The sequence below is a fragment of the Euphorbia lathyris genome, chromosome 1 (assembly GCF_963576675.1).
Source record: "Euphorbia lathyris chromosome 1, ddEupLath1.1, whole genome shotgun sequence".
NCBI lineage: Eukaryota > Viridiplantae > Streptophyta > Magnoliopsida > Malpighiales > Euphorbiaceae > Euphorbia > Euphorbia lathyris.
The window spans coordinates 39,572,982-39,593,614 of record NC_088910.1 but is presented as its reverse complement, the minus strand read 5'-3'; the positions used below and the strand labels follow the sequence as shown (position 1 = coordinate 39,593,614).

Genomic DNA, 20,633 nt, shown 5'->3' with positions numbered 1-20,633 from the left:
TAAGTCTTTTTAGGGTTTGATGAAAGGCGTTTGTAAGATGGAAAATTATTAGCAACATCTGTTGTTGGCTAGCGCTCCCGCTCAGATTGAGTTGCACCACATGGCGCAATCTAAGGGGTATTGCTAATAAAACCTTTTGGAAGAAAAATAATTGGTTGTAATGACATCTCTAAAAAGCTTTTTTGATTTTTAAGTTAAATTAGTAGATACCATTACGTTGCTTTGGGAATGAAAAAAATAAATTATAGAATTGAAATAATATTTATTCATAAATCAATAAGTAATGATATGGAAAGAAAAATAAATACTATAAACTTGTATTCATTAAAAAAGTACATGAGAAAATAAAAAGTTTAAAATATATAAAGAAATATATTGATGCTAAATAATATTTTCATATAATACGACTCATTGATATAGTAATAAATTTATTCATGGTTAATATAGGAGAAGCAACATGGTTGATCTTAAATTTTGAAAAAAGAGCTATAATTATAAAATGAAGAAATATGAGAAATTTAATAAGTAACATAATTATTTATTGTGAAATGGTAAGTATTATTTAAAACTTATTTTAAACAACTCTTTTTATTTGACCGTACATCTTGAGAATTTGATAAAAAAATTAGGTTAATCTAACTCTTCCATATGCATAAAGCTTCCACTTTTATTCAATTTGAGTTTTTGAAATTGCATCGAATGCTTTGCACACAAAAACTTGCATTTTATAATTTTTTTGAGTTTGTGAAATTGTCACTGAATTTAATTGTTTTCCATAAAAAAAAAGCTTGCATTTTATTAAATAAAAACTTATGACAAAATCATGTAACGAATAAGCGTAAAACAAAAAGTTGGTTATGAAATAATTTTATAAATTTGAGAAAAAAGTTGAAAAATAAATACAATTAATAATAAAAAAGCAGAATCAGAAAAGCAATGAACATTACTTTCTTTTAAAAGACATATCATAGTTATAACCATTTTAAATTGGAATTTTTCATTGTGCAATCATTAGTAGTGGATTTAAATCACTCATTGAGCCTCTCAATCTAGGGTTTAATTACTTATAGCTCACCTTCTCGGTTCATTTCCTTTCATTGCTATATATTCTGTTTTGTTTTGTTTTTGGAACTGATTTCAATAATTTTAATGATTGAGACATCAAACGCCCAATTCTACTATAGTTTCAAAACATGTTTACTAAAAAAATGTAAATTTTAGAAAGATGGAATTCAAACCTTAAACTCTTAAACTATAAACACGAGTGATCACCATGACACCACCATTTAAGTTATGATTATTATATTAATGTTATACATTAAATAGATAAATAATATTTTTTTAGTATTAATTATTAATTGTTTGTTTTATGTTTAAATAAATATCATAAAACATTATTCTATCCCTTCAATAATAATATATTTTAATTAGTATTTAAACTTTAAGTATATATAAATAAAATTATAAAATATATTAAACAATATATAATTCATGTTGTTGTAAAATAAATTTTTTATTATATTTATGTGTTAATAATATTAATAAAAATAATAATTATTTATTTTTAAAATAAATATTTTTTTCAATGTTATATTTTATTGAATTTTAATAAAATTTCAATTATGTAATACTAAATTTATTAATTTGATATTAAAAAAAATATTATTATTAATATAATTTTTATATTATTAATATTGTCGTATATTATAAATTTAAATGTGAATAAAAATATAATTTTCACATGATTTATTGAACACCGGTTAAACCTCGACCAACCTTTATGTTTTTTTCCAGTTCTTTGATCGTTCCAATTTTAACAACCATGTTAATTTTTCATTTTGTTAATTCCAAATCTGAACTTGACTAAATAACAATTCAATTGAAGTAATTAATGTGATCAATTTAGTAATTAAGTTATGTGATTGTTGAATTGAAGTAATTAGTGTGATTTTCAATCCAGGTGAGATCTCTTATGTTATATTAGCAATAATAATATCAAATCTTTAAACATTATCGCCAAACTATTAAAATTATAAATATTTTATGATCGCTTCGCTTTTTGCTGCTTCAAGTATATTGGTAAGGTGTTCAAAATTGAGTGGGTTAGTATAACCCACCAAATTTCAACTCAACCAATTCATGAAAAGTAATATTTATGAGATAGTTTATTATAACTCGTCTAGCAACTAATGAATCAATCTAATTCTTTATGTTTGCACTTTATTTTTTATTTATCTCAATTGAATTTTAAAAATATATTTTTATTCATAATTTGATATATGTTTTCATTTTTTTAATCGAAAAAATGAAAATTGTAAAAATGGAGAATTGAGAAAACGAAAAAATAAATAAAAAATTCAAAAATGGAAATATTGAAAAATAAGGGAAAATGAAAAAAACCGAGAAAATGAAATGTCACACCCGACCCTAAAACGACCTCAATCGGCATCGGGCATGAAATAGAAATATCACAATCAACACTTAACAGTCTCCAAAATTACCCAAATATCATAAATATCACACTTTCAAGATTCTTCTTAGATATATTCTGAAATAATAACTCATATTCCTACTACATTAGTCCTTCAAGAAGCTCCAACATATTTTCCAACTGCATTATATTACAATTGAAATACTAAAGTTCTAATGATAATTCTAACCGTAAGCCTCAACTTTCAATCCTCGCCTAATCGGCCGATAACATTCTCTCTATCATGTACTTTCTCACCTAAAACATTAAAACATTTAAAAAGTGAGACAGAAATCTCAGTAAGCAATTATCAACTACATAAAATACTTATACTCAAAATAACTATATATATATATTTTAATTTCCAAAATGCATCATATAAAACTCATATTCTTAAAAATAAACATTTTATGGATTAAACCATAATAAAATACTCAAAGTAGTACTTTTAACCAAATATGCAATTTAAAATATCACAAGCTTGTTATAAACATTATTTATCGAATATCACACATTCTAAAACTATATTAAAATACTTAATACCAAAACTTATATTCAAAATAACCGTAAATCAATAAATACTTCACAAACTGTGTTTCGATAAACACTTCATGAACCATATTTCAATAAATACTCCACAAAACGTATCTCAATAATTACTTTCCAAATCGTATCTCAATAAATTCTTCACAAATCGTATACATCCGAGAGATAATCCCCGTATGTATCAATCCCCACAATATATATAGAACCGAGATATCTCATAATTTTGCCTAACCCGCATGGTCTTACTCAACACTTCTTTGCCATACCCGCTAGGTCTTTCAACTGTGTACACATGCCGTATTTCTCACTAAATACGGACTTTAATTAAATCCACCTATCCGAATTACTCTTGATGGATACTAAAAATTTTATAACTCAAATCACTTTTCACAATCAAATTTCATAATTATTTCATAATCTTATATCATAAAATTATAATATATTCAAATCTCTTTTCACAACCATAAACTATTTGGCTTCCGCAAAAGAGCCACAATTGTTCAAATATTCTCTAAAAATTGCTCAAAATACAAAATCATTTACAATCAAATACTCTTTTAATATAATTAAAATCAGAAATATATAAATCAACATCATAAAATTTTCAAGTACTTTCCTTCAATTTCACTCTCCAAAATATTAAGTCATAAATCATTATTAGCTAAAATCACCAATAAATAATTTAAAAGTATACTTATCAAGACTAACTTCAATTTCTTAACAATATAAACACATAAATCATCATATATATAAATACTTTATTTCAATAAATCACAAATTCATCAAAATTACTACTTTAACAATTTTTAATTAAAACTAAAATAAACTTTAAGAGATAAACTTATAGAAAACCACTCATTTACTCTTCAAAATATCAAATCTTACACAAATATTAATCAAATATTCAAAGTTCATCAAAACAAAACCCAAATCATGTATAAATTAATATATATTATAGGTTAAAATTAACATGCAAATACATATATAATTCCTTTGAACTTAACTTTAAGCTCATGTTAAAAATTAATCCATATAAACTCCAATTAATCAAATGCATGTCAAAAATCACCACAAACAATAAATTTTCTGAAAAATATAGAGTTATATATACATATATATACATAAAAACTCAAAATGGTAGTTGATAATTACTTACTTTAGCACTAATTAAGAAAATTAGCACATTAAACCCCAAATTTGTCCCTCTAATCTGTCTAGGTCGAATCCATCATAGAAATCTCCAAATCAAAATCACACCGACCACAATGTGTATTATGATGTCTAGAAGTTACTGTAAAAAAATCAGCTCGATCCGACGGTTCAATCTCTAGATATCAAGGTATGATTGAAGCTATGTAATTTGGGGTGAATGATGAACAAAGGAGAAGATTGAGATATATTTTTTTTTTTCCTTTTATGCAATTGATCAAATCTGATCATTGAAGCACGAATCCACCTTCTTAATATGTGGGATTTAGTTTCCCAATAAGGAAAAACATCCCATTTGGTCCCTCTAACTTTAACTTCTTTTAAAACTTACCCTAAACTTTTAATTTTACACTTAAAGTATGAAATTGGCCTCCAAACTATATCTATAATATCCAATTAATTCATCAATCAATAAGTAATTATAATATAACCTTTTATTAGGGTATAATAACTAAAATTAAGGACACGGATGTGACATGAAAAATGAAAAAAAAAATTAAAAATTGGAAAATAAAAATGGAAAATTATAGAAATGAAAAGCAAACAAGAAAGAAAATAAGAGAGGAAAAAAATAATAAAAATGAGAAATGAGAAAAAATGAAAATAACACAAAATAATACAAAACATAAATAATGCTATCCTTGTAATTTGTTATATTTGAGATTTGTGATTTAATTTTCTATAGAATGAAATTCAAGTATCTGAAAGTGAAAAATCAGGAATGGTAATGAGGCAGAAATTCGAAGAATTAAAAAAAAAAATATATTAGAGGATTTTTCACCCCTCAACACTACCTGCATGTGTTTCTATGGGGAATCTCATCCTAAAAAAATTAAAAATTTTATTACGTACTACCACTAGTAATCTAACAAGTTGTCCTCTCAATAATGTAATCGATCACACTTCAATATTTTAAATTCACCAATTCTATTTGGTAAATTTAAGAATATTAAGTCAAAATTCAATGTAGAAAGTTCATAAAAGGCCTTGAGTGGATTCGATCATGTCTCGGGAGACGATCAGAATCCCCTACTCAAATACGGAATACTAGTTTTTTTTTTTTATGTTTCTAGAATGCCAGTTATTGATTTTGCTTCACGCAGCAATATCCATGCCCAGTGTGTATTGAAATCAACGAGAAGTGAAATAGTGTACTACTTGAGAAGCTGTTAATCAAAAGTGCTAATCCCTTAATCACAGGTGTCAAATTCAAGTGCTGTGAATGAAGAAAACAATCAGCAAAGTTTCTCCAGGATTAATTGTATCCAAGTAGCCGATTAATTACAATAGAGCGCCGTTCTTCTATATCAAAAAGAAAATAAAACTGCAAAATGAATACAACAGACACAGAAACAAAACATTTATAGATTCCCTGAACTGGAGAACATAGTCTCACATAGCCTCTAAAACGGAATAACTGTGCAAAAGTTCGTTTCGAAATGGGATATACACCTGTATTTTCTAAGCTGTAAACTCAGATCAAGCAGCCAAACACAAAGTGTTCAGCACCAAAAGATCATAATTCAGACATAGATAGATGGTAGGAACACACAGCAATGTTGTTTAAGAATTTCTCTTTACAAAGAATGGTAAGAGTCCTTCACATCTATGCTTTTGCCATTCACAAGTCAAACATATTAATGGGAATTAAGTTAGTTTACTCTTCCAGTGGTTCCAGTTCCTCGAAAAAACGCTCCAAGCATTCAGCACTGAACCAGTTTCGATCCATCTGCATACCATTGATCAAATATTCTGTCACTCCATTGATAAAAAAAGTTTAAACGAAGCAATTCATTGCACGTTTCAGCTAGAAACAACGAAGCAGTTGTCAGGACTTACAAAGTAAGGATACTCCTTTGCATTAAAATCGTTCGGGGCCATCTGTACAAATGAATATATATAGTAGAGAACATAATTCCCACAATCTACATTACTTCTTTGTTGTGGAACCTAAAACAATTTCAACAGCAATAAGAAGAAACATTAATTTGATTAGATGGATGTTTGAGGTAAACAAGAGCTCAAGTTGTAGCTACATACCTTCGGTACCAGCAACGGAATGTGAGAGATCAAGGTTTCATTTTCAGCATTCTCTTCTGATCTATATATGTCTAACACAAACCTGAAAAAATAAAAAATAAAACATCTACTTTCTGAATCCTCATCAGAGGAAAAACAAAAAAACGCAGTTCCTTCAAGTACTCATACCTTCTTATATATGGTTCAAGGCGCCTCGGATCTGCAATTTCAAGTGAATCCAGTAACAACATGCAGGGTTTTCTGACATCTGACTCGAAACTCTCGCCAAAGTGGCAAAAGATCAAGAGGTTCCAATGACCCCTAAATAATAGATTTTAGTATACTTTGTTCTAAAGCACAACAAAACTAACTTAGCAGAATCTCACCAGTATACAATGGGAACAATAACGTATTTCTTGGAGAAAATTTTCTTCTTTTTTATCCATGTAAGCACCCTTCCTTTATACTGTGCTTTCATATACAAGCTAAACCACATGCTATCGAAGTATGCGAAGCAAGTCCTCTGATCTTCTGAGAAGCTTCTCCACAAATTTCTACATATAAAGACATACATGATCAATAAATTAGTTCGAATAAGACCTCTAGCATATGGAAGGCAGAAACTTACTGAAAATAGTGATCAAACTCTCCACTATTTAGCTTCTCCTTTTTCTTTACTCTTGCAATCGTATCCTTAGGCCTAAATCTCCTCTTTGATCGCTTGCGAGTAGGGATAGTACCTAAAGAACACTGTGATATTAACTCAAATCCCCGCAAGTCTTCCGCTTGTCGTTTATTAATCTTCTTTCCCCGGTCGTGCAAGCTGAATACCATATGCTTCCAACATGACCGATGGTTGGCTTTTCGTGCATACAACTCTGTTAGATAATATTACATCTATAAATTACTCAGAAGATTATATATGAACAAGTGTGAATTAGCATAAGCTTGGTGAAAATAACATCAATTGCTTTACATAGAACAAGTGAGTGATTATGAATGATCATAAAGCTTGGTGAAAATGACAATCCACATACACATTACTAATCTACTTTGCTCACAAAAACTTCTAAAGAGCTACACTAGCTTGATCTGATTGCTAATTTCAAGCATTTTAGATCAAAATGTAGGTGGATAAAGGATCAATTCGGAGCCATAACTGGGCTCGTTGGGTCAATATTGTTCCGAAAACAGTTTTAGGTATCAATTTGGTCCTCCAACTTGACATCAAAATGACATATATCAGCATTAGAGATTAACATGCATGAAAAAGCTGCAAATCATATGTTTGAAAGGTGTTAATTTCGAACTAATTTAAACAAAAAAACCAAGTTGTGGACTAAATTAATACCAAATTTCATTTTGAGCAAATTGATCTTGTGAGCCAAAAGTAGATATTGAATGCAGACAGAACATTCTCTTTTTATCAATCACGCCCACCCAAATGAATTTAGGCAATGGAACGGCACAGAAAGCCATGGAAATGGAAGTTAGAAGGTTTCATTACTCCCATTAACACTCAATTTGGAGGTTAAGATACAGGGTTAATTTTAAATTTTAAATTTTAAATTTCAGTACTTTCATTAACCCCATTGACCTCCTCCCAAACAAACAGGGGTTTAGAAATCTGAATCATCATATGAAGCCTCTTTCAACTTTGATTGTTTCAAAAGAAGGGTTCATTGTTGTAAAATTTTCAAAGAGAATTTATTGCGCAGTAAACTGAGCCCATAAACGATCAATATTCAACTATAGCAAAGCTGAAAAAGTTCCTATTTTTTCCTTCGTTTTCTCGATAACCAAACGGACAACAATAGAAAAATCGTTCAGCAGAGGTAGTGATCATCAAATTAACAATAAATAGATAATACAGAATAAAATTATCAAAAGGCCTGTAAGTGGAACCTGATTTTATAGTATCTTCGTCAAAGTCCTCAATTATAATAGTTTCATCTCCAGGCTTTGTCTCCCCCATTGTTAAATATTCAAACTTGGGCTCTTCTTTTGGGCAAAAAATAACAGCTTGACTTTGTGGTTAATTTGCCAAGTGAAAAACTTAATAAGTATGCTAAGCCTTTGTTTAGGGGTTGGGAGTTTAATGGACACTAGAGTTAAAAAAATTTAGGGAAAAAATTTAGGGTTTGATGGGAGGAGTTAATAATATAGAGTTTGTTCCGGGATTGGGAGTTTAATGGAGGCGGGAGTTAAATATTTTTAGGATTTGATTGGAGGAGTTGGTAATGTAGAATTTATAAGGAAAATTATATACATTTATTTCGCGGTTGGAAGTTTAATGGAGGCAGGAGTTAAATATTTTTAGGGTTTGATGAGAGGAGTTTGTAATGTAGAGCTTGTTAGATGGGAAATTATTGGCAATAGCGGATGTTGGCTAATGTTGCTGATCAAATTGAGTTGCGCCACATGGCGTAATCTGAGAGGATGTTGTTAATAAAACCTCTTGGAAGAAAAGTAATTGGTCGTGTGACGATGTCTCTATAGATTTCTTTGATTTTAAGTTAAATTTTGAGGATATTATAGTAAAATACAACTTCAATCATAATTTAGCTTTATTTCCTCTTTATTATTAAAGAGTTCTCCCATCTCATTATCCAATTTTTTTTATTAACGATTTATTAGTCTCTTTCTTCTCTCTATTGATAAACATAACAACAAATAGTAAATTTATTAATAAAAGAAATAAATAAGCAGTATGAGAAGATTATAAGAGATTGTATGTATTTATATGTCTTATATGACTAGTAACTAAATTGTTTATATTATTTTTAGACATATGATTAAGAATTTATTGGGGATACTATAACGGTATAGATTTATTTATGATGGATTATATCCTCAAATTTCCTTGAAATTCCTCACCTTTCAAATTGAATAATTTAGTCCCCATATAATTCAAAACTCCATTTTTTCTCTCTATTTTATAATTGCTAACAAATAATATTTATTTATTATTATTATTATTATAATAATATCAATTATTACACGATGATATAGCAAATGAATCCAAGCTCATTAACCCAACAAAGAGGCATATCCAAAGTGGCCTTCAGCCTACCATTGGAGCATCCCATTGTTCGTCTAAGAGCCTAACCTGATAGGCCCCCATAATCAAATCGGGATAAATCACAAAGGCATTGTTTAGACCCCTTCTCTCTCTTTTTCACATCTCTACATGATTATTTTCTCTAACTTGATCATAGTATATTAAAGGGGGCCATTAAAACCGTCTGAAATCTCTTACCGACGTCATCGTAATACATCATTATCTAGTGTGGAGAGCATGGACTAGAGCACTACATGTCCTTCACTACAATCAAGAAAACAGATATGACGAGATCCCCTCTTCTCGGAATTATTCCCATAAAGGAGATTGTGAACCAACAAGCAAGCGAAAGACAAAGAAAAAGAGAACCATTCTCTCAACATGATCCTAGAAGATAATGTTTTCATTCAGAGTGACTTAACGAGTCTTGACCCCGTTATGAAGCTAATGGAGACTCTTTAAAGTTTCCAAGCCTCACAAGCCCAATATGCTAAGACCCGGAGGCAAGTGATTGAGATTCATAAGGTGATCCAAGAGGATAACCGGAAAATGTAAGAATTCCTTCAAGCTAAAAACCGGCTCGAAGAAGAAGCACACATTGAACCTAACTGATTAATCATAGGAAGAGATGGAATCCCCCACGAGAGCCTAACCTTAGATGGACACGATAATAAAGCGGCCATTCGACCCACTATTAGGCCATTTCATGGTCCATCCAAAAGCCTAATAACTTGATAATGCCCCATAATCAAACTGGATCGAATTATATAGGTAGTGAGGACATATCACCCTCCCACCATTCCCTATAAATACAAACCCCAAATGACCAAGTAAGTGGTTCAATTTCTCTCTTCCGTATCTCTCTAACTTGATCATGAGAGTGTATTCATGGGACCATTCTCGACGCAGGTCACACTATCTAGAAATTGTTACCGATGTCATCCTACATACCATTTATTCTTATTAATTTAATAAAATACATCTAAAATTAATTTTTATCATGTTTTATCAAAATTAAAAATAAATAATATTTTTGCCAATGAGGGTTGGTCCGAGTGGTAAGGCGTTGAACCTGTCAAAATTTAGCCTTCATTGGTAGGTGATCTGTAAATTCCACTGTAAACCCTCATCGAGGTCTGTGGTTTGCCCTGACCTTGGGAGTGGATAGACAAACTTTTCAGCAACAAAAAAAAATAAATAATATTTTTAATTTAATAACGAATGAAAATTAAAAATTCAATTATTTATTATTAATAATATGAAGGCTATGAAACGAAGTGTAGATTAAGAGAGAAGAAAAACGAAAAAAAAAAATAAGAACACGAGTTTTAAGATAATTTCAAAATTTAAAAAATCAATCAGATAATTTGGATAAGTATAAATAGCCAAATGTATTAAATTGAAATTTTTGTCTTTAGAAAAATCTTAAACACGTATATATAAACTTTTTAAATAAAATATTTTTGCAAATGTGCAAAAGTATACTCCTTCAGTTTTTTTATTATTTGTCATTTTAGGGTTTTCAATTGGTTATTTTACTTGTCGTTTTATCTTACCAATGTATTTTTGGGAATATTTTTTCAAATTTATTCTTATCTATGGTAAGAATTTTTTTTAGCATTAATACAAATAATATTAATTAAATTAAAAAAATTAAAAAAATAGAGAATTTTGACATAAAAAACCATGATTTAAGAGAACCGTATTAAGAGTAAATTATTTATTTTAATTGTTTAATTAACATTACATTAGTCTTGATAAAAAAAAAACTTAAACGACATACTCTTTCTGATTCATATAATTTGTCATATTTGACCAAATTACACATGCTAAGGAACTTATTATTCTAAAAAAATGATTAATCTGTATTAAATTTATAGAAAATAAACTAAAATACATTTTTATTTCTTTTTATTAATATTCAACACCTTCTTTAACATTCATTAAATTACATCACTCTTCATACCTGAAAACATAAAGCGATAAATAATTAATGTTAAATTTATTAATAAAAGAAAAATAAGAAAAATGTTAAATGATAAATGATATAAATGAGAAAGTACGAAAATTTGACCATGGTTTACCCAATTTGCAAACAGAAGCATGCAGTTTAAAAATTTGTAAATAAAGGTACGTGATATGTTTTATTTACAAAACAAAATATTATAAATTACATTATTAAGTTGTGCTTATAATCAAAGTCGATTTTTCTCTTCTAAACAAAGTATTCTTACATATCAACAAAATACAGTCCCCAAAACATAGCTCCCTAAATCGAAACAATAATCATATGATGAATATCATATATTTTTTTTACTAATTTGACCGTTTATAAACTAAATTGATATCTAAATTTAATTTACAAAACTACAATTTGATTTTGGTAAATGTAATTTAAAATAAAAAATAAAAATGCTCATCATAACATAATAACAATGTAATTTCAATTATTTATTTTATAAAAAAACATATCATACACATCTATTTACAAACAATTTATTTTTTACTTAGCACATATTTATTTATATATTTTTCTTTTTTCTTTTTAAATTTTGCACATATTTATTTATATATTTTTCTTTTTTCTTTTTATCATTAGAAATAAAAAGAAATAAAAAGTCATAATGGGCTCACATCTCCACTAAAAATAGTCTAGGGAGCAGGCGATCGCACCTCTTCACAGCAATATAAAAGACTCATCGTTTATTCACTCTCGCCGGTTCTTCTGTTTCTCCTTGCTCAAGCAATCTCCTAGCTAGAACTATACCATTTTTTCAAATCTCACTCACTGTTTCCGGCAAAATGGAAGGAGAAGAGGGAACTCAGCAGCCACATCTCGTGCTTGCTCATAAGCGCTTCCTCTTGACCCACCCAGATGTGCAAGACATAGAGAAGGTGCGCCTCAAGGAGGAGGTCTTTGCGTTCGTTAAAGCTGACGGTAATTCACCGATTTGCACTGTTTCATAACTTAGTAAGTACTCAGTTGTATATGACTTGAATGTGATTTCGGGCTCTTTTGTTTCAGATATGGTTCCTTTGTACGAAACCCTAGTTGGCGAAGGGTTGATGGAGAAGGATCAGAGTTTTTTGGATTCGATGCGTAAGAAGAATGAGGAAGAGCTCAAAAAGCTGGATGAGAAGTGAGTTTTGTGTCCTCAATTTTGACAGGCATCTTTTTCCTGTTCTTTTCTTACTTAGTTGTTGATGGCATGGATGATGAGCAGACAGTTTAGGATTGGAAATGTAGGAGATAATAGTCAAACATGCTTTCAAATGAATGAAGGCTGGTTTAGTTGCGCAGTTTAAATTGCTTGCACAATTAGCAGGAGCTTGCTATTTAAGATTCAGTGCAATTGTTGAAGAATGTTTTTTGATTGATGTTTGGTGAACTGGCTGCAATCTCATCGCATTGTTCCTGAACCAGCTGATTTTCGCTATAATTATCAGCAACTTCCAGATCGAAACATAGCTTCTATGATGCTACTGCTATGAGCGCTTCATTTTTTTTTTCTTTTTAAAATTTGCCTTCCTAGATTGTTCCTTTTCCAGCCAAGCTTTGTTTCAACCTTACCATTTCTAGGTTGAGAATATGCAGAGTTGTAAGTTTTTTTATTACTGAGAGCTACGAGGATACAATACAGTGGGTAGTTTTACTGCATTGTTTCTAAGTTTAGTGTAGCTACTAGCTTCCTTTTTCCTGATTATGAAGGGCTGGTTAAAGATGTGGGGAGGCCTAAGATGATTTGGTGCATGTAGTGAAATTTTTTGGCGAATGAGAAATGATTCACGAGATGATATTCTAGAGTTTACATAGGCTGAATAACAAGTTACCGAATTTGAGAGTCTACTCAGACATTTTGTTTAAATATTTTCCCCATATAGATCCATGTGTTAATTCATGGGTTTGTAACCATCTAACCCAGTTGTGCATAATTGATTGTCCTTGTACCTAGCATTCTAGGCTAGCAATACCCTGAAAGGGAGCTAGGGGCTTGGTTTTGAGATTTACGAGATGCGTATAAGAACTATTTATTCTGAGAGATTTAGTTGTTGACTTCAGGCTAAGGATGCTTTGAGTTTAAATTTCTTGAAATACAGTTCCCCAACCTGATCGAGCGGTGCTATTAATGTTTCTGATTGGGAGAAGAGCCCAAAAATCACTTGAGTTTTTGTAATTCTGAATGCGTTCTTCAGAAAGCTATTGCTATATACTCTTCGTCCATTAGATAAAGGGTTAAACAGGCGAAGTCGCCCTTTGCATCATCCAGAAAAATTGGCCAAAAGTATTTTTTTTTTGTGCCCAAATCCATTATTGACTAATATAATCTAATTTGCAAGTTGACATGCACAAATTGACATTATGAAGCACTGCCTCTGGCGAGTTAACACATGAGTTGGGTTGAATCTACTAGAGATTGCAACTTCTGGGTGAATTTGGGTTAGAAAGCTAATTTTAGGTTCATTTGCCCATCAAGTCCAAGTTTAGGAGTCAATTTGTATTTTGTGCTTTTAGTATTAGTGCTGAGTTATTTCTCTCCAGTTGAATCATGTCAAGTTTTTCAGCTTCAACTACTTTCTGCCTTCCCTTCTTTGGTGTAGGTGCCAGAAGTAAGAATTCTCTAACATCAATTTGCTTGCTTGTTTTCTTCGATAATTGTTTTTATTGTATGAATAAAATAATTGTATTTGTCTGAATTTCTTCTGGAACAATAATGCTAACATTTAGAGAAGATATGTGAATATGTAACTATTATAAATGGTTGTAACTGTCATTGGTTTTAAAATCTGAAGTAGAATGAGCCAACAAATACTCATGTGATTGTTGTTCACTAGAGAGGAGCTTATGCCAATGAATGGAAAACGATCGATTGGTCATATTTAATTTTTCTTTTTCTTCTTTTTGTCATTTGATTACTTACCTTTTGTTTTCCTGATGTGCTGGGAAAACAGGAATATTAGCGTGAATTTTTCATTGCATTGTTTCATTTATTTACACACATGACACAATGCTTTAGATATGTTGCACTGAGATATCTCTTCAGATTCAAGTTCAATACCTAGCCTGTTTTTCTGGCAGCACATTAACATAAATAATTGTGAATATGTCCCATGGATCTTGTGATAGAAGTAGGAGGCTATGTTGCACGGAAACGGACACCGGGAAACATTATTTCTAAAAAAATATAGCTCGGAAACGGTAATGGAAACAGAAAAGAAACGGAATGGAAACGGACACAAAAAACGGAAACGCTACTGAAGAAGAGTTTCCATGCAACATAGGTAGGAGGATGTTTGCAGTTAGGTTATTTCAGAGGAGAGCCTTTCCAGCTCCTATAGTTTGCAAGGCTGGTCTGATTCAAGAATTAATACTGAATGTCATATGACATTTAATGCTAATTGCATTCTAGGTGATCAAAGTAGAGTAGGAGGATGTATGCGCTGCTAATTGATTGTTAGAGTGTCAAGTATGCATGGCACTACTCCAAGCATTAATTCAAGCACTCCCCATTGGAGATGCTCTTAGATTATCTTAAAGGAGAGCCTTGGCATGCCTATAGTTTAGATGGTTGGTCTGATTGAGGAATTAATATTGAATGTTACATGGTATATAATGCTAATTGCTAATTTACTCTTCATAGTAGCATATTTTTACTCAGTTCAGTTGTCTTTCTTAGGATTGCTGATGCTGAAGAAAACTTAGGTGAAAGTGAAGTTCGAGAAGCTCATTTGGCCAAATCTCTGTTCTACATCCGGATTGCTGACAAGGTGATTAAGAGCAATGAATTGCAGCACAAAATTGTTCTGTCTGTCCCATCTACCTCTGCTCACTTGTAAATCTGTTTCCTTTGAGCGCAGGAAAAAGCATTGGAACAACTAAAGCTTACAGAAAGCAAAACAGTTGCAGTTGGACAGAAGATGGACTTGGTATTCTTTACTTTACAGCTTGGGTTTTTCTACATGGATTTTGATCTTATTTCAAAGAGTATTGACAAAGCAAAGAAGTAAGTAAAACATATTTGTTGTCTTCTTTATTTTTCTTCGTTCCCAAATCATGCTAGGATTTTGGTTTATCTGTGTGCGATCCATTGCCAGCTTGTTTGAAGAGGGAGGTGATTGGGAAAGGAAAAACCGGTTGAAGGTATACGAGGGCTTGTATTGCATGTCCACTCGAAATTTCAAGAAGGCAGCCGATTTGTTTTTGGATTCTATTTCAACCTTCACTACTTATGAACTTTTCCCGTATGATACGTTCATATTTTACACTGTCCTTACAAGCATCATCTCATTGGATAGAGTGTCACTGAAGCAAAAGGTTCTCAACTTTTTTTTATGTGATTTGGTTCTTCTCTCATGTTATTTTGCTGCTCTTCCTGGAAATATAAAATTGTACTAAATTTGGCAGGTGGTGGATGCTCCTGAAATCTTGGCAGTGATAGGGAAAGTACAGTATCTTTCAGAGTTTCTAAACTCATTATATGATTGTCAATATAAATTGTTCTTCTCAGCATTTGGTGAGTAGGCTTTGAACTATATGTCTTAATGGTTGAGGGATGTATGATGAGAGTATTTGCTGTTATATGGTTGATCCCCACATTATTGGGATTGTATGTCTCATTGTTGGTTTCTTCTTGTTTTTCACTTTCAGCTGGCCTCACGGAGCAAATTAAACTCGACCGCTATTTGCAACCACACTTCCGATATTACATGAGGGAGGTCCGAACAGTGGTCTATTCTCAATTTTTGGAATCCTACAAGAGTGTTACAATTGAGGCAATGGCAAAGGCTTTTGGGGTCACGGTGGAGTTCATTGATGTGTAAGTTATTGAATTCACGGATTCAACCCACTGGTTCTGCTCTTCTTTCCCTTTGAAACTTCTGCATTTTGAGATGACAAAATTTTAAACTAAGTCAAGCTTATCTATTTTTCAGGGAATTATCACGTTTTATTGCAGCAGGTAAGCTTCATTGCAAGATTGATAAGGTTGCAGGTGTCCTTGAAACGAACCGCCCTGATGCAAAGAACGCTCTCTACCAAGCCACAATCAAGCAGGGAGACTTCTTATTAAACCGGATTCAGAAGCTTTCCCGTGTCATTGATCTGTGAAGTTCATAGGTGTTTTTTCTTCCAGTTACAAATGATACCAAAATTTGAGGTGCTTAAAGAAAAAATGGACTTAATGTTGTATGTTTCTAATGGTATCAAATCTGATACTAGAGAAGTTGGTGCATCAGGGAGCCCAGACTTCATGTTGGATATCTTTGATTCATTTGATTTGATACTGCAAATGTATTAAGATTTAAAGATGCTGCTAATTACATTTCCGGTTTCAATTCTCCGTTACGAATTGCGTTAGCTTGGGTAGCTAGTGTTGATTATACACGCGTTATGGACCTATATAGTTGTTTCCCTTAGCAAAGAAAAGTCTGAACCCTGTCTAGTAGTGTGTTATCATGTATGTACTTACTTTTCCAGAAAAATTTGGTGTCACCAACTGTTAAGTTGAAATGCCAAGGTAAGTTGAGCACATTTCTGATATGCAGTTGGTGGATTTTCATTGTTGTGGTCCTGTGCTTATGGAGAACATAGAAATATAGGAACTGAAAGTTTCAGAAAAGCTAAGATTTTGACTCCTATGTTCAGGACGGATTTGTCATTTTTGGTGCCTGTATTTTAATTTTTGATTTGTGTCATTCTTCTATTTTAATTTTTCTAAGAAATTGGCATGATTTTGTTAGGCGTGTACCACAAAATTAAAGTACAATGTCTCGTCAGATAAATGTTGGCAAGTACATGGATCAAAGTACATTGTGAAAAATGTGTATACAATGTTTGGATTATCATATTCTACTATTATATTTTTACCTTTTAGTGGAGTTGTTGGTTGATGCTTTGTTTGCTAAATCTATGTGGTTAGTGTGTTGATACTTGCAACACGTTTCACATTTGTTTTTTTTTCCCCGAGTGGGCAACTGTTTTTCTCGTTCAGTTTTTGGTCCACAAAAGCAACACAGTTCCATATTTTGGTCCCCAGGCAACGTGCTGGAGTAGTTCAAAAAGGACTAAAGAGGTAAAGAGCTTGGTATTAACTTTACCTAAAGTTAATGATACTATTCTTTCAAAGAAACACATTTAATTATTAGCTAATTCCAAGAGAGATTTTCACTTTAATAATTAGCTTATTGTAATTCAGTATATATGGAAATTAACTATTTATAGATTGGTTAACAACTTCAAAAAAAAAAAAAAAAAAAAAAAAAAAAATTCAGGAAAGCATTGATTATCGAATATGTATTAGTATGTCATTAAGTAACCTTTTGTTTAATGATTATTTTTAATACTCCATTGGTTCCGCACTATTTACTCACTCCATTTTAAAATAATGATCACATTTAAAATAATGGTTACATTTAAATATTAAGAAAATGATTGATTTGCATAAATTAAAGATAGATTAAAATATCTTTTATTTTTTTTTTTATTAATAATTTTCATTTTTTGTGTCATTCATTAAATTGAATCACTCTTCGTCCATTGAAAACTTAAAATGACAAATTTTTAAATTAATATTAAGGTTATCAATAAGGGTAAAATAGGAAAAAATGTCTCAAAAACTAAACTTGACAGATAATATAAAATAAGAAAATTTAATCAAATGTGACAAAAAAAACAACTCACGAGTTCAATTTCCATGACTGTGGAAAAGTTTCTACTCTATGCTATTTTATGTTAAAAAGAACATATAATATTTGTGGGTTATAGACAATTTTGTTATTTTCAATGTTTTGTAGGGTTAATTACCTATAGATATATAGATATAAATGTTTTGTGGTTTCGCCGATTTGCAGATGGGCATTTGTGAGTTTTTTTACACCCTGTAAAAAAATTGACTTTTTTTAATTATGGAATTCTAGACGTTTGAACATTTGGAATTTTAGAATTTCCAGATGTTGAAGAACATCTGGAACCATCTAGAATTTTAGAATTAAAAAAATTAAGAAAGAAGAAAAAGAGATAGAAAAGTCAAACAAATAAAAAATTCATTTTCTCCAAAATACTCCTATATCACATCACCTACTTAACAGATTCCATCCAATTGTCTTGATTTTGGTAACGGCGCAAACCACATGGTTGCGTTTGCAAAAAAAAAAAAATATCACATGTACTCATCTGCAAATCGGCGAAATCACATGACATCTATATGTAATTACTTTTTTTTTTTTTTTTGCTCCATTCATTTATATAGGATGTTTAAGGTGTTTCTACGCTAAATGTCCATTTAGTTCCATTTTTTCGGAACTATTTTTTGCTTTTTAATTTTAAACATGAAATAAAAAAATGATTTATTGAAATTTTGAAACAGCTACTACAGATAAATCAATTAATAACATTTTATCCCTTGGACAAATTTATTTAGTTGTAAAACTTGTATGACAAAACTTCAATGCTAGTAAACAAATTTTTACGGCTAATATAAGCTCAATAGCATGAAAAAGAATATTCATAAATCAAAACAATGTAAATGATTCTATATTGATTACTTTTATTATTTCAAAATGTAAGCGATAACAAAAAGAACTTGCTCTAAACACATCTTTATTTCTTAATGGTACCAACGTGCATGTTTCTTTTAATGGTTCATTTTCATTTTGGGCTCGATGAATTCTGTATTCATACGTTCTGTCTGAAGGAGAGCTACAAAATTTTATTTTTGCTACCAATTGATTTCCTTTGAAAATGACAATTGCTATGCCCTTCTATTATGATAGGAAGGATCTATTCATGATGACATTGTTAACCTCTAAGATGGTGAATTTACAATTAGGAGTCCACATTTTACTTATATCCCCTAACTTACAACTCATCATCAATACTTACAACTCATCATCAATATCTGGCCAACTAAATGGGCAACACGTCCACTCAAACCTACCACAAGTGTATAAACTAGATCTAAGAGCATCTTCAAAATACTCTTAGTACACTCTCTAAAAATAATATAAATAATTGACTCTTAGTAGTTTAAGAGTGACTAAGATATATCATCTCCAACAATACTCCTTATATTTACTCATTTATTATTTTATTATTAAATTATTGTTTATTGTTATATTTACCAATAGTGTGAGGAGAGAGACTGCTCGATAATAAATTATAAATAAAAAATGAAGTTAGGAGGCACTAAGAGGTGGAGAGAGTCTCTATATTAATAGAGAGGATGGAGAAGCTCTTAGTGATTTGAGGAGCCACTAAGAGGCTGTTGGAGCTCATTTTTTATTCTCCCTCCTCAAATTTTAACTTAAGAGCCAACTTAAGAGGCTGTTGGAGATGCTCTAAGCCGCATATTAATTAGAATCCATTTGACTGTAAATCCTTCTATTATGGCTTCTATCACTAGCGCATACACTCGTGGTTTAAATATGGAGTTAATAGATGAGAGAAAATAATTTAGAGGATCATACATATGTGTATTTGATGCAAAATTTTAGGGTACTTATCCCAATCAATGAATTCAAGACACATGTATATATATATATGTATATATTTTTTTCACCAATCATCCATGTAATGGTATTCAAAATAATTTTTATTGGTCGAGAATATTACTCCCGGAATACGGTAAAATTCCCTTGGTTTTGAAAATTCTCGGAGTATTCAAAACCTATCACCTTTTTTCTCACATTATCAGTACAACACCTTTTCCACCTCAATTCCTTTCTCGCACAGGTTTTATGTCATCTATTACGGATTTAATCATAAATCCATCTTTTTTCCAATGAGATGATTTAAAAAATATTGTTAGGACTTTGCTCCTAAATATCACATATCAAAAATACTCTCATTATATTTGGGTAGCTTTAGAAGATGCCTATGGCATTATCACAGGAACCAAACAATTTCAGCTAGGTATTGAATTACATGAGCTCGAGCAAGGAGGGATGTCAGTAACTACTTACATGCAAAAAGTAAAGTGTATTCTTGATGATCTAGCTGCTTCAAGTAATCCATACCCTCAACATCTATTACCGTCTGTGATATACACAGGTTTGGGAGAAGAATACCGCTCCACTGTTCAAAATCTCATTACCCAGCGCGACACCAATATCAATTACCATGAGCTTCTGAACAGTTTGAAGACAGTTGAAGGCATGATTCAATCAACAAGAAAGTCATCTCTGCTCCCTTCTGATGGTATACATGTGCACCGTGAAGCTAATGTCTCCACAATTGCATCAACACAGTCAAAGAAACATAATCCAAAGAAGAGAAAAAGTGACAAGTGCTACAACTGTGGAGATCCCAGTCACTGGGCTGACAAGTGCAAACGA

General features: G+C 31.0%; 2 protein-coding genes across 2 annotated transcripts; one reads left to right on the top strand and one right to left on the bottom strand.

Moving 5' to 3' along the window:
- Positions 1-5,433: 5,433 nt before the first annotated feature.
- Positions 5,434-8,317, bottom strand: LOC136232075 (probable ubiquitin-like-specific protease 2A). Its single transcript, XM_066021137.1, has 7 exons — positions 8,150-8,317; positions 6,873-7,122; positions 6,631-6,798; positions 6,434-6,565; positions 6,266-6,347; positions 6,065-6,175; positions 5,434-5,954 (listed from the first exon to the last, which is right to left on the bottom strand). The coding sequence occupies exons 1-7, from the start codon at positions 8,217-8,219 to the stop codon at positions 5,883-5,885; spliced, it is 885 nt and encodes a 294-aa protein (XP_065877209.1). The 5' UTR covers positions 8,220-8,317; the 3' UTR covers positions 5,434-5,882.
- Positions 8,318-12,019: 3,702 nt separating this feature from the next.
- On the top strand, positions 12,020-16,647 carry LOC136229101 (26S proteasome non-ATPase regulatory subunit 6 homolog). Its single transcript, XM_066017675.1, has 8 exons — positions 12,020-12,243; positions 12,331-12,445; positions 14,981-15,071; positions 15,162-15,307; positions 15,399-15,618; positions 15,709-15,817; positions 15,952-16,120; positions 16,236-16,647. The coding sequence occupies exons 1-8, from the start codon at positions 12,108-12,110 to the stop codon at positions 16,408-16,410; spliced, it is 1,161 nt and encodes a 386-aa protein (XP_065873747.1). The 5' UTR covers positions 12,020-12,107; the 3' UTR covers positions 16,411-16,647.
- The last annotated feature ends 3,986 nt before the right edge of the window (positions 16,648-20,633 follow it).

What these genes read in the sequence shown, in the direction of transcription:
- LOC136229101 (XM_066017675.1), top strand. Translation starts at nt 12,108, where the DNA reads ATGGAAGGAGAAGAGGGAACTCAGCAGCCACATCTCGTGCTTGCTCAT. An exon ending in TGCGTTCGTTAAAGCTGACG is followed by an intron (nt 12,244 to 12,330) that starts GTAATTCACCGA and finishes CTTTTGTTTCAG; the next exon opens with ATATGGTTCCTTTGTACGAA. An exon ending in GAGTGTCACTGAAGCAAAAG is followed by an intron (nt 15,619 to 15,708) that starts GTTCTCAACTTT and finishes TAAATTTGGCAG; the next exon opens with GTGGTGGATGCTCCTGAAAT.
- LOC136232075 (XM_066021137.1), bottom strand. Translation starts at nt 8,219, where the DNA reads ATGGGGGAGACAAAGCCTGGAGATGAAACTATTATAATTGAGGACTTT. An exon ending in CTTGAACCATATATAAGAAG is followed by an intron (nt 6,348 to 6,433) that starts GTATGAGTACTT and finishes TTATTTTTTCAG; the next exon opens with GTTTGTGTTAGACATATATA. An exon ending in CAAAGGAGTATCCTTACTTT is followed by an intron (nt 5,955 to 6,064) that starts GTAAGTCCTGAC and finishes AATGGTATGCAG; the next exon opens with ATGGATCGAAACTGGTTCAG.